This window comes from Vitis riparia, chromosome 18 (assembly GCF_004353265.1).
Source record: "Vitis riparia cultivar Riparia Gloire de Montpellier isolate 1030 chromosome 18, EGFV_Vit.rip_1.0, whole genome shotgun sequence".
NCBI lineage: Eukaryota > Viridiplantae > Streptophyta > Magnoliopsida > Vitales > Vitaceae > Vitis > Vitis riparia.
The window spans coordinates 32618203-32632623 of NC_048448.1; the positions used below are offsets into that span (position 1 = coordinate 32618203).

The window sequence follows — 14421 nt, forward strand, 5'->3', positions numbered from 1 at the left end:
GATTTGCCATCATCTATACTTGCTCAACTGGTGTTTGTTTTTCAGTTTAGCTTTTTCCATTTACCTATAAAAACAAACACCACCTCATTTATTTGAAATCACTACTATCTGTTGTAGAAAAAATACAAAGATATTGATAAGGAATGCATTTCTTTGTTTCCGTAAATTTTCCATTTCTTGGGAAATTATAACTCTATTTGGTAATTATTTTTAAAAAATAATTTTAAATTTTGGTTTTTTAACGATAATTTTTTAAAACTAATCACTAATGTTTTATAGAATTGTAAACCTAATTTTTCATTTATTTTTAATCGTTTTTAATATGTTTTAAAAATAATTTTTATATCTAATATTATATTTTTTTATCATTCTACATGTTCATATAATTATTGTTTTAAACAACCATCAAAAAACAATTTAAAAATATTTTCTCAAAAACACTATGTTTTTTATTTTTAAGAATAAAAAACAAAAAGCAAATTTATGATTGTCAAATGTTTTTTTTTTTTTTTTGTTCTAAAAAATAAAAAATATTCTTAAAAGCATTTGCCAAACAAACACTATATGACTTTTTCCACCCAAAACATGAAAGCAATGCCTACTTTCTACACTCTTCTCCACTTTTGGAAGTATTCTCCCATCTCAAATAAAGAAGAATTTCTTGACCAAGAACTGAACTCTACTTTTTATCACCACAACTGAGAAGCTGCCCTAAACCTTTTCTCAAACATCATAATTTTAATAAACTGCAGAACTACAAACCATTGTGGACTTAGCCATTAAACATGAAGAATGCAATCCCATCTCAAATTGAAGCATTAAGGTGCAGGACTGCAAATAGGGGTAAATAACCGTTAGTGATTAACTAGATAGCCCAAAAGTCGATCACATGGAAACCCAAGTCGTGAAACTGCTTTTTAAGTGATTTTTCTACAATGCAACAAAACCACATGTATGTCTGCAAAACATATATTACAATAATGGTATGTGCATTCCAAGTTAGGATTCAGCTTCCTCTATATTCAATGGATGTATCTTAAGATATAGAGGGAACTGAAGGCATACTGACTAAATATCGTTATCCAAAGAACAAAATAAACTAAGGAGCCTATTGTGAAGTCTTCATCTTTGATATCTCCTCTAACAGTAATCTGGATTCAGCTGCATAATCAACTGGAACAACAGCCCTGGGTGTTATCCTCTGCCTTTTCTCGTTCATGTACTCATGTTGTGCAACACTAATCCGGAAAAGATGAGAGACCCAAATAGCTTCCTTCAATTTCTGTTGGAATAGGTTCTCTTCTCCCTCCTGCAGAGAAGATTGGGTTTTTTAAACATCAGATTTTGAATGCCAGAAGTTCATCCTTTTTTTTTTCCCATAGAACCCAACTAGGCTACCAAATAAGTAACCAACTACATATGAATTAATGCATCAATGAGCAACTCTTTCAAGTTAACTAAGATTTGGACAAACTCATAGATATTTCAATTTTGTCAAGAGTTTAACTGTGATTTCAGCTTATTAAGCTCATCAGCAGAGCACCCAAATATTCTCTCTGCTTGTTCATTGAACAGAGAAAGCCATGCTTCACCACTAGCATCTGAATCTTTCACTACCATTATGTACCTAGAAAACAAAACAGAAAGGAACAAAGAAACATCACTCATAGGACAACTTTCATGAATTTCAACTACTATCACTGGATTCTTATTGATTCAAATTTCATGAATCCCTTACCTTAAACTGCACTCATCATCATTCTTTTGGCATCCTTCACACCAATACCCAGATCCAATAGCATCTGTGACTTTCTTGTTGCATGTCTTACAAGTCCGGTACCACATTGTTTGATCAGGCTTGATGAAGCTTATGTATGCTCTGATGCTAAAAAAGGAAGGTTGTACAAAGACAAGGCCACATTATCAAAACTGAATATGCTTTTAACTCAAAACTTTGGCTAAGACCAGGTTGATCATGTTAGGTTATTTTAATGACAGTAATTATTACCTTGTCTTCACCCAAAGATGGGTTGCTGGTTACATGAGAAAGGGAAACCCTGTTCTAGTACATGGACCTCACTCCAGCCTTAGATGAAGGACTGATATCAGACCCAATAGAAGCCATTGAAGCTCCTTTACATTCAGAATCATACCTGTGAACAAGAACATATGGTCAGAAACACTTACTACAAGAACTAACAAGGTAATAGGTCACTAGATGATTCCTTACCACGATATCAACTTTTTTTATTTGCGTGTATCTGGATTTACCAGTACAATACTTTCACTCAATGTTGACAGTGATACAACTAAAACAAGATATGAAGAGAACATTACAAAGAGGACTTCTTGTCATTCTCATGTTTTTTAGAATTGCCATAATAATACCAAAATTCAAGAAAACAAGGGGAATTACCTTGGAAGTCTCCAACTTTGAGAGATTTAATTACAACAATTGGAAATTAATCAGCATTATCCAACAATTCCTGCCCTACATTAGTAGCATGATCATTCCACAAAGAGACCACAACAGTCTTCTTCCTACAATTCAAACATCAATTAGTTCACATGACTTAAGCGATTAAGAACATTGAAGAGGAGACATGTTGCTTGATAAGCCCACCTGTCTACATCTTGAGCAGCCACAGTTTGTTGCTCATGAGACTTTTTGGAAGACACCTCCAGGGATAAGATTGAGTAATTTAAATTCCATTAACAAAGTTCCTCTCTTTCATTAGCCTTTAGGCCCTTAGGAATCAAGCTTAAACTCGAAAGATTCTAAAATCTTACTCCCTTCTAACCTCAGGAAAGTTTTGAGAGCTCAGGTATCCACAAATATCTTGGTACATTCTAACAAGTCCTATACCACTTTCCACCATTCAATTTATCCCAAAATAGCATAAATGTCAAGGGGATACAGGAGACCAGAACTAATAAAGGCAATGACATTAAACGAGAGAAAAAAATATCGAAGCATGATAGAAGAGTTAAATACTTAAACAAGTTAGTGTTGGTATTTTAATTATAGTATTCCATTAATACAGTACCAAAATACTGGATGCCATATACTTTTGTCTAACAATGGATGGAATAATAGATATACAAGCACAAGAAATATGTTTCACTAACATGAAAATGAAATTTATGAAAGGTGGCTAGATTCGAGAAATACAAACAGGATAGAACACCTATGAAGCATGAAATATTTTTGAACACAAACTTTAACAAATCCATAACATGAATAAATGTTTGGAACCACCACACTAGATCAGCAATCTGTAGCTTCTCAATATCATAACTGTTACAGCTATATTCGACTTCTAACCATATAAGCTAAGCCTATGTTTTGTTTCTGGAAAGTTTTAAGGAAAAAAAATAGAGCAGAGAAATATAAGAAAAAATTATAAAAGTTTTCTTTTATTTGATTGTCCATTGAAAAGTTGAAGGAAAGAAAATTAAATTGCTAAAAAATGTAATTTCCACTAACTTTCCTCATTTTTTGTTAAGGAAAATGGACACCACCACCACCCCAACCCTTTTCTTTGGTTTTTTTTTTTTTCTTCATCTTTCGCATGGTACCCAAACATGAGAAAACCATTTTCACTAGCATTTTTTCCTTTTCTTTTCTTATTACTTTCCAAGAACCAAACATAAGGTAAGTTTATGACACCCTTTCTAACACAACCATTAATAGACGGCTCAAGGTACTTCTAACAGTGAAATAAGAATTTCACAAATACTTATAGTAAATTACATCATAAGCCAAAAGTGAAGATAACATCTATTAATACCTGCCTTCTTCATCTTCCAAATTCTGAAGATGTTGTTTTTCATCTTCACTTAAGTCCAATGCAACTTGGACGTAGGAAAAATGAGAACAAAAAAATAATCAAGCATTCTTTTCTCATAATCATCATGCAAAATTTTCCAGCATAGCATAAAAGGAAATCATGAAGAAAAATAAAAAATTAAAAAATAATACGCATGCTCTCTACAATAATCACAATAAAGGCAAACTACTCCAACAAATTATTAGAAAAAATTGGAAAAAATAAAATTCAGATAATGGAAATCCATTTTCACCTCCATATAAAATACACCATGAAAAACATTGGAATCTAGTAAAGCTCTAGGTAAAAGAGGTATTTCAGGCCAATTTAAGAGCTCTATCAGAAATTCAAATGTCCATTCTGAAATAGAAAATTTAAAACCTAATTGAAACTTAACTATGCAATCCGAGTACCATAAAAACATTGAAAAAGTCACACAAATACTCGCATAATCTTATCAATCGAAAGGTTATAATACAAGGTGCAAAACACCAGAATCAGAAATAAGTTTCACATTCTACAAAACTTACACTAAAAAGAGAAAGTTAAAAGGTCACAGACAGTCGAAAATAACCAGAAAATAAAGGAAAATAAAAGAAAAGGGACCTGTTTGCCGATAAGTTCTCTCTTAGAGTGGGATGGGAGTTGGGAGACACTCATCTAATATATAGGGAAAGTTGTGTTTTTTTTCCCTCCCTCTGTTTTCTGGATCTAGGGGTCTCTTTGCTTTTGTGCCATTTGAATTAAATTTCACAAACCCTAAACCCACGATTTTTGAGCCAGGCTGAAAAATACCACCTTTGCCTGCAAATCGTGATCAGATTACAAAATAGCATCTTATTGTGCCATTGGAATTAAATTTCACAAACCCTAACCCACGATTTTTGAACCAGGCTCAAAAATACCACATTTGCCTGGAAATCGTGGTCAGATTACCAAATAGCATCTTATTGTGCCATTGGAATTAAATTTCAAAAACCCTAAACCCACGATTTTTGAGCCAGCCAGAAAAATACCACCTTTGCTTGCAAATCGTAATCAGATTATGAAATAGCATCTTATGTTTTACAAAAAAAAAAAAAAATCAAAAGCTTGGACAGCTCGTGAACAATGCAAAACAACATTTACCCCAAATTTTTTCTCAACAGCCAAACAAATTGTTAAATGGAAACTCACCTGCGATTACTCCAAAAGGAAGACGAAGCTCCACCGCCGATTCCAGAAACCACCCATGAAAATGCAGGTAAAAGGAGAGAATAGGGCAAAAAGCGAGGAAGTCAGAGCGTTTCCCCAAATTTTTGAGTCGGGTCGTGGGTTTTGCAAATGCTAACTCTAAAGCTTAATATTTTTGTGTTCAATTATTAAAAACACAACTGCCCCTGCTGACACGGATAAGGAGATGGCTGCTGACATGGAAGGCTGGAGGGGTAATTTTGGAAATTAAATTATAAACAGTGGATAGTGCATGAAAATTATATTTTTTTTTGGAACGGTGGACATATTTTGGGTTATGGAAAGTTGGGTTATGAAAAAGCTATTAGGCCCAAATGGGCGGGCCAAAACACAGTTTTCCCAAAATTCTTAACTTGGTCGGGCGTCTACTTTAAAGCTTTAACTCAAGCCACATTGGAAAAAGAAATATTTGGCTTTTGAAAAAGCGAGAACGTGCAAGATTATGCTAGATTGGAAGACAGTGTTCTCTTTAATGGTCACACTGAAATAAGTGTTCGTTTGGACAAGGCAATGGGTTCATTTGTTTACCAAAGGGGAGTTGAATAAGATAAGCTGCATAACTGTTTTCTAAACTTTCATCCGTTTCTTCTTGTCTGTAGAGGGAAGACTCAACTTCTAATGTACTCCTGTAAAAGAAAAAGTAAAATGTAACAGAAAAGAGTAATGGAAAATTACATCAAATTGCCTTCCATCGTTCATTGTTCAAGGGATGCATAAAGCAAATAGAATTGAAAATATGGGCAGCAATGCTGGCTCCACAAATGCAAAAGAATATTTTACTTTTTTTACCTTTTGAGTGTTGCTCTATTTTCATAGTATTTCCATACAAGCTTCATTGTTCCTTTACAACCAATGTTAAAATTGCCCAAGAAAGGCAAGCTCAGTCATTGCTCAGCATCCAACAACTCCTCTTCTCTTTGCAAGCTTTCTTACCGTTTTTGCAAAAACAGTCTGAAAATGGCTTCTACCAGCACCCAAAAAGCTTCTTCTGTTACTATTTCTCATTCTTACGATGTGTTCTTGAGTTTTAGGGGTGAAGATACCCGCAAGAATTTCACTGATCATCTCTACAAAAACTTGGATGCCTATGGAATTCACACCTTCAGAGATGATGAAGAACTCGAGAAAGGAGGAGATATTGCATTTGATCTCTCAAGAGCTATCGAAGAATCAAAGATATTCACTGTCATTTTCTCGAAAAATTATGCCAACTCCAGGTGGTGTTTAAATGAACTTCTAAAGATTATTGAGAGTATGGAGAAAGAAGGAAAAATAGTTCTACCAATTTTCTACCATGTGAATCCCTCAGATGTCAGAAAACAGCTAGGAAGTTATGGAGAAGCATTTGCTAACCATGAAAAAGATGCAGATGAGGAGAAGAAGGCGAGCATACAAAAATGGAAGACTGCCTTGAGCAAAGCAAGCAACCTATCTGGATGGCATATAGATGAGCAGTAACTATACTTCCCTTTACTCTTAGTTTAAAATTCATTCATTTTTTGAATTTTGTTTGGATTGAGGCTTTACCATCCATTCTCAAATCAAACCTGCATAATATTAGTTAACTACCAATTTTGTTTCTTTGCTTCTTTTGTTTGGATGACTCAATTTTGTTTGATTTACGCAGGATGGTCATTCTTTTTTCATTCTTTTTTCTTTTTTTAATTAATACAAAGGTTTAAATTATGAGAGATTCTCAATTACATTTAACATTTTATTCATGATAATTTTATATTAATTTCATATTTTTGGATCTAAAAAATAAATAAGAGACATTAAAATAAAATGAATGATTAATCTTAATTTAGGATATGATTACAAAAACATGGTAAATTGCAAAATCTTGAGAATTCTATAAAACAATCAATTTTTTATTTTTTATTTTTATTTTATACATACATGTTGAACTCATTTTTTAGTTCCAATACGAGTTTAGATAATTTAGTATTTTTATATTGAAATTGATTTTTGAAATGATGAGTTCAATAGTTTTAGGTTGAACCCTTCTTTTGAAAATACAAATTGAACGTAAAAATATTAATTAAACTTGTTATTTCTGACTATGAGTTCAATATAGAAATGTTAAACTTGTTTTTTAAAAGAGCAAGTTGAATAATACAAAATTTAGTCTTTGGAAAAGATGAGTTTAATATAAAAATGCTAAATACATTTTTTGAAAAAAATTTAATATTATTAAACTCATATGTTAAAAAATAAGTTCAATGTAAAAATACCAAACTCGTCTTTTAAAAAAATGAACTCAAAATAAATTAATTTTTTTTATATGAAACTTAGCTTTTCAAATAATAAGTTTAGTACTTTTACATTCGAATTGTCTTTTAAAAGATAAGTTCGATATTTTAATATTTTAACTTTGAAATCATTTTTACAAATACTGAATTTATTTTTTCAAGAGACAAGTTTAATGTGAAAATACTAAATTTGTCTTTTGAAAAGATAACTTTAATATAAAAATATTAAACTTTTATTCTCAAAATGAGATCAATGTAAAATTATTGAACTTATATTTATAAGAGATAAGTTCAATATTAGAAAGCAAGTTAATCTTTTATATCAGTCTCCTCTTATAATTAAAAGACAAGTTGAATATTGCTACAATGAAACATTCTTACATTGGAATCTTTTATCCAAAAGATAAGTCCCATGTAGATTCTACTTGATATATTATGGTAATTTTAAAAATAATTTTTAAGGAACAATATTTTAAAATTTTTTTGAAGCTGTTGTACTTGCACAAAAGTCCTATAAGAAGAGGTAGAGAATCTACAAAAACCTAAACAATTAAACAAAAATTTTCCTCCTATTAAAATTGTCTTCATGTTGAGGCAGCCCTTACTACAGCTGGCTGCAGCAAACGTAGGAAGCTCTCTATTTATTTCAATAATTGAAGGATCTTCTTATCCCTTTGGGACTCCTGCTTGCCTCTTCAAAAATTTTGCAATTTAGTCAGTCCAAAAAAACTTTAACTCTATTTTTCTGTGAGGGCCTGGTGATTGAATGATGTATATGAATTTCATGCTCACCTACTGCAAAAATTCTCATGCACCTCCCTCCAGTATCTGTCTTTTTTTTTTCTTTATTAATATCAATGTTCTTAATTAATAAAAAGGCTTTGAAACTTTCCACATTGTTTCCCATCCCTCAGTTGACATGCAAAACTTAATTGCTGAACTACAAAGAATGAGGTCCTTAGAAACATTGGCAAGTTTATAAAATCTAAAAACAAGTGATATTGAGTAAGCAACCCCTCCAACCCCACTCCCCCCCACCTCCCAACTTTTTTTTTTTTTTTTTTTTTTTTTGTGAATTAAAGAGTGAAAGAAAGTCAATAGGTTGGGCATAGAGGAGAGTCCTGCTCAATCTCCAATCGATGAAAGTGTTACTATATTGGAAAGCTTAGATGGCAAGTTGGAAGCTTGAAGCTTGGCACATTAGTAGTTATCCCATTTGAGCTCTCTAATCAAGGTTTTTTTTTAATTTTTTTTATCAGGTGGGGGTTTTGAACTTCATCACTTGCATTTATAATTGATAAAAACTAAATTATACTTAAGTATGTAAATTTGGTAAATTGACTTGACCCATTTATTTTACATTTTATTGCTACTAATTCAAGTGTACTAGATAGAACCAAACATCACTAAACTTATTTTGCATATGTTATATTTTGCAACTCATTCTAACTCATGCATTTCTTTACAATTGGTAGATATGAGACTAATGTTCTCAAGGAAATTACTGATGACATTGTTAGAAGATTGAATCATAATCAGCCTTTGAATCTTGGCAAGAAAATAGTTGGAATGAGTTTTCATTTGGAAAAATTGAAGTCATTGATAAACAAAAATTTGAATGAAGTTTGTGTTGTTGGGATATGTGGAATTGGTGGGATTGGTAAAACTACTGTTGCCATGGCTATTTATAATGAGCTCTCAAATCAATATAATGGTAGTAGCTTTCTTAGAAATGTCAAGGCGAGGTCTGAAGGGGATACGCTTCAGTTACAACATGAACTTCTTCAAGGTATCTTAAGGGGAAAGAGTTTAAAATTAAGCAACATTGATGAAGGAGTCAAGATGATAAAGAGGAGTCTTAGCTCGAAGAGAGTTCTTGTAGTTTTTGGTGATGTAGATAATTTGAAGCAACTAGAATATTTGGCTGAAGAGCAGGGTTGGTTTGGTGTAAAAAGTACAATCATCATTACTACTAGAGACAAAAACTTGTTGGCTCAATATGGAGTTAATATAGAGTATGAGGTTATTGCATTAAATGAGGAAGAAGCTGTTGAGCTTTTTAGTTTGTGGGCCTTTAAACAAAATCTTCCTAATAAAGTTGATCAAGACCTCTTCTATGAAGTAGTGCGTTATGCCAAAGGCCTTCCTTTAGCACTCAAAGTTTTAGGTTCCAATTTCTTTGATAAGAAGACAAAAGAAGAATGGAAAAGTGCACTAGAAAAGCTAAAAAAAATCATCAGATGAGAGAATTTATTGTGTTCTTAGAACAAGTTATGATGGACTTGATAGTGTAGATAAAGATATATTTCTTGACATTGCATGTTTCTTCAAAGGCAAGGACAAAGACTTTATTTCAAGAATATTAGGTCCTTATGCAAAGAATGGAATAAGAACTCTTGAAGATAAATGTCTCATAACTATTTCAGCAAACATGTTAGATATGCATGATATGGTACAACAAATGGGTTGGAATACTGTTCATCAAGAATGCCCTAAAGACCCAAGAAGAAGGAGTAGATTGTGGGGTTCTGATGCCGAACTTGTGCTAACAAAAAATATAGTAAGAGCTAAATGCATGAAGTTATATTCTTATTTTTGTCTAAAAAATTACATATTTAAATAGTTTCAATTAAGTTTTATGCCTTTTGTGCCTCACTTATTTTTTACTTTTATGTTTCAGGGGACACAAGCAATTGAAGGATTGTTTGTGGAAATCTCTACACTAGAACATATAGAGTTCACTCCGAAAGCTTTTGAAAAGATGAATAGACTTAGATTGCTTAAAGTCTATCAAGAGGCTATATATGATTCTGTAATAGAACCTTGGATGGATATAAGCCCTAATGAAATGGAATTTTTAGAACTGCCCCTTCCTAGAAAATTTGAATTTCCTTTTCTTGAGTTAAGATATCTCCATTGGGATGGATACTCTCTATGGTACTTGCCAAAAAACTTCAATGCAAAGAACTTGTTGAACTCAGTTTGAGGGGTAGCACAATAAAACAACTTTGGGAAGGGAAAAAGGTATTATTATTACTTAGTTAAATACTTTTTTTTTCAGATTAATTTTATATTTTATGGAAACTTACCATTATTTTTTTTTTCAGCTTCTTGACAAATTGAAGGTCATCAACCTAAGTTATTCGATGAATCTTATCAAAATCCCGGACTTTTCAAGTGTGCCAAATTTGGAGATTCTAACTTTATAAGGTTGAGCAATGTTACCTAAATGGTTCATCTATCAATATTAGAGTTATTACCTAACTTTATTTTTCTTGGTTTTGACAGGTTGTAGAAGCCTTAAGAGTCTTCCAAGCAGCTTTGATAAGTTCAAATGCCTTCAAAGTCTTTCTTGTGGCGGTTGTTCAAAGCTAAGGAGTTTCCCAGAAATCAATGGAAATATGGGAAAGCTAAGGGAGTTTAATTTCAGTGGGACATCTATAAGCGAGGTACCATCATCGATTAAACATCTAAATGGTCTCGAAGAGTTGCTTTTAGAAGATTGCAAGAAGCTTGTGGCCTTTTCTAAGAACATTGGTAGTTTGAGCTCTCTTAAATCTCTCAAACTTAAAGGATGTTCAAAGTTAAAGGGTCTTCCATCATCAACCAAACATTTAAAAGCTCTTAAAAACTTAGGTTTGTCAAATTGCGAAAATCTTGTTAGACTTCCTGAGAGTATTTGTAGTTTGAGCTCTCTTGAAACTCTCTTTCTCGATGGGTGTTTAAAATTCAAGGGCTTTCCAGAAGTCAAGGGCGAAATGAACAATCTAAGGGTGCTTCATCTAGATTCAACAGCTATAAAAGAGATACCTTCATCAATTACACATCTAAAAGCCCTGGAATACTTAAATTTGTTGAAGAGCATCATTGAGAGTCTCCCCGAGAGCATTTGTACTTTGACATCTCTTAAAACTATAAGTGTTGATGAGTGTTCAAAACTCCACAAATTGCCGGAGGACCTAAGGGAGTTGTCACGTTTGGAGATACTTTCATTTTCACATATCAGATGTGACTTGCCCTGTTTGTCAGGCTTATGCTCCTTAAAAGAGTTAACTCTACAGGGTTGCAATCTAAAGCAAGGAGTAATTAAGAGAGATAGCCGCTTGTCCTCATTGAAGACATTAATCCTGATTGACTACAACTTAATGGACGGAGTAATCATTGATATTTTCCAACTTTTGTCATTGAAAGAACTACGTCTAAGCAGCTGCAACATAAGAGGAATCCCGAATGATATTTTCTGCCTATCATCCTTGGACATATTGAATTTGGACGGAAACCATTTTAGTAGCATACCTGCTGGCATCAGTCAACTGTCTCATCTGACAGCACTTAACTTGAGGTAATAGAAAAACAAAAGGTAAATGGCAAGAAAGGCAAACAAAGGCCTGAGAGAGAAATAAAACTAATTCATTGATTCCCTCTCTCCACTGATTGTACAGTAGCAACATATATAGGAAGGCTTGGAACAATCGAGAAGAGTCCAACTCATCCAGAAAATGAAAAATGACAAAATAAAAAAATTCCACTAACTTGTAACAACCTAACAAACTCTGAATATTTCTTTGTTCAACAAGAAAGGCAAGTTTTCATAGTAATCAATTTTAATACTCCCCCTCAAGATGGAATGTATATGTTATACATTCCCATCTTGTCTATGAGAGAATTGAATTGATCAGGAAAGAGAGGTTTGGTAAGTATATCAGCCAATTGATGTTGTGAAGCAACATGCAGAGTTTTGAGCATACCTGTTTGAATCTTCTCTCTTACAATATGACAATCTATCTCTATGTGTTTAGTACGCTCATGGAAGACCGGGTTTGCAGCAATGTGTAGAGCAGCTTGGTTGTCATAGTACAACAAAGCAGGTTGTGTGTGTGGAACTTCTAAGTCCTTGAGTAAGGCAATCAACTATGTTAGCTCACAAGTCACATGAGCCATTGCTCGATACTCTGCTTCAGCTGAGGATCTTGAAACTGTCCTTTGCTTTTTTGATTTCCATGATATCAAAGAATCTCCAAGAAATATACAAAATCCAGCGACTGATTTTCTAGAATCTGGGCATGCTGCCCAATCAGAATCTGAGAAGAAAATACCTTTGCCTGGTGATCCTTTGATATATTGAAGAATCCTGTAGACTGCTTGCAAATGGGGTCTCCTCGGTTGACTTAGAAATTGGCTCAACTTGTTCACCGAGTAAGTTAGGTCTGGCCTGGTGATAGTAAGGTATATAAGCTTTCCTATGAGCCTTCTGTACATGCTGGGATCTGTTAGCAGCTCTCCATCATCTTGAGAAAGTTGCTTATTCGGTTGCATTGAAGTTTTGGCAGGTTTGCATCCTAAGTAGCCTATTTCAGATAGGAGTTCCAGAGCATATTTTCTCTGGTTTATCATGATCCCTTTAGCTGATCTAGCTACTTCAAGTCCAAGAAAATACTTGAGATTTCCTAGATCCTTTAATTTGAAGCTTTTGTTAAGAGAATTCTTCAAATTATCAGTAGCAATCTTGTTGTTACTAGCAACTATTATGTCATCAACATACACTAACAAAGCAATAAAATCATTTCCTGCTGTCTTGATAAATAGAGAATAATCTGAATGAGATTGTTGAAAGCCTTCAGAGATTAGAACACCAGAGAATTTTGCAAACCACTACCTAGATGCTTGTCTCAAGCCATATATGGATTTGTGTAATTTACAAACTGTGTTGGAAGGTAATAAAGGCTCCCCCTCACGGTGATAACCAGGAGGAAGATGCATGAAAACTTCTTCAGACAGATCACCGTGCAAAAATGCATTATTGACATCAAGGTGAGTCAAATGCCAATTGTAAATAGAAGCAAGAGAGAGTAATACCTTGACAGTAACCATCTTGGCAACAGGTGAAAAAGTATAAAAAAAATCAACACCTTCTTGCTGTGTGAACCCTTTGGCAACAAGTCGTGCTTTGTACATTTCAATAGAACCATCAACATGATATTTAACACGATAAAGCCATTTGCAACCAACTGCTGTTTTTCCAGGGGGTAGAGTGCACAAAGACCAGGTATTATTGGACTTTAAAGCTTGCAGTTCAGCTCACATAGCATGCTGCCACTCGGGTACAACGACTGCCTCAGCATATGTTGTTGGTTCTGTGATGGTGGAAATGGAAATAGAAAATGCACGAAAAGAAGGGGAAAGTTTATTGTAGGAGATGACATCGGATAAGGGGTAAGGAGTGGAGTTGGATATATCGAAATGAGGAGTAGAAGAAGCTAAATAATAGTGATAATCAGAGAGATATTTGGGTGGCTGGGATACTCTAGAAGATCTGGTGGTTGTGTGGAAGGTGGTATGAGGTGAAGTGTCATTGGAGGAAGAGTCAGGGCTGTTAGGATGTGAAGTCGAATTATCAAAAGAAGGGGAAGTGGTAGAAACTGGTACAACAGGCAGCACATTTTCAGAAAAGAAATCTGAAGCAACAGAGTTATTATTCTGAGATAACTTGAAAGGAAACACAGATTCTTGGAAGATAACATTCCGGGAGACAGATACTCATTTGGTCTTTAAGTCTAGAATTTTGTAACCTTTGTAACCAAAAGGATATCCTAAAAAGACACAAGGTAAGGCTCGAGGAGATAATTTGTGACGGGTGCTAGGAAGAGTTGAACTATAACAAAGACATCCGAAAGATTTGAGATGGGAGTAAGATGGTGATTTATGATGAAGTAGCTCAAAAGGAGTTTTGTTGTTCAGTAATGGTGATGGAATTCGATTTATAAGGTAAACCGAAGTAAGCACACAATCCCCCCAATATCCTATAGGTATGTTGGATTGGAAATATAAGGCCCGAGCTACGTTTAGGATGTGTTGGTGTTTACGCTCAACAACCGAGTTTTGTTGAGGAGTTTCAACACAAGAGAAAAAATGGAGCACACCAAGTTGGGTAAAGAGATTGGACAGGTTTAATTCAAGGGCATTGTCATTGCGAACTGCTTTAATTGTGAGACCAAACTGGGTTTTAACCATGGAGAAAAATTGTGGAAAAATGGTCTTGACATCAAATTTAGCACGTAGAAGATGAACCCATGTATTCCTTGTACAATCATCAACGATTATTAAAA

At 33.8% G+C, this 14421-nt stretch overlaps 2 protein-coding genes and 1 pseudogene across 2 annotated transcripts; 1 reads left to right on the forward strand and 2 right to left on the reverse strand.

The window, feature by feature from the left end:
- Positions 1 to 1044: 1044 nt before the first annotated feature.
- LOC117905731 (replication protein A 70 kDa DNA-binding subunit B-like) lies at positions 1045 to 2125 on the reverse strand. The gene is made up of 5 exons (XM_034818612.1): positions 2112 to 2125; positions 2009 to 2057; positions 1739 to 1899; positions 1507 to 1627; positions 1045 to 1309 (listed from the first exon to the last, which is right to left on the reverse strand). The coding sequence occupies exons 1-5, from the start codon at positions 2123 to 2125 to the stop codon at positions 1109 to 1111; spliced, it is 546 nt and encodes a 181-aa protein (XP_034674503.1). The 3' UTR covers positions 1045 to 1108.
- A 3895-nt stretch (positions 2126 to 6020) lies between these two features.
- LOC117905732 lies at positions 6021 to 11661 on the forward strand (annotated as a pseudogene).
- A 565-nt stretch (positions 11662 to 12226) lies between these two features.
- On the reverse strand, positions 12227 to 13186 carry LOC117905733 (uncharacterized mitochondrial protein AtMg00810-like). The gene is made up of 2 exons (XM_034818613.1): positions 13015 to 13186; positions 12227 to 12930 (listed from the first exon to the last, which is right to left on the reverse strand). The coding sequence occupies exons 1-2, from the start codon at positions 13184 to 13186 to the stop codon at positions 12227 to 12229; spliced, it is 876 nt and encodes a 291-aa protein (XP_034674504.1).
- Positions 13187 to 14421: the final 1235 nt, after the last annotated feature.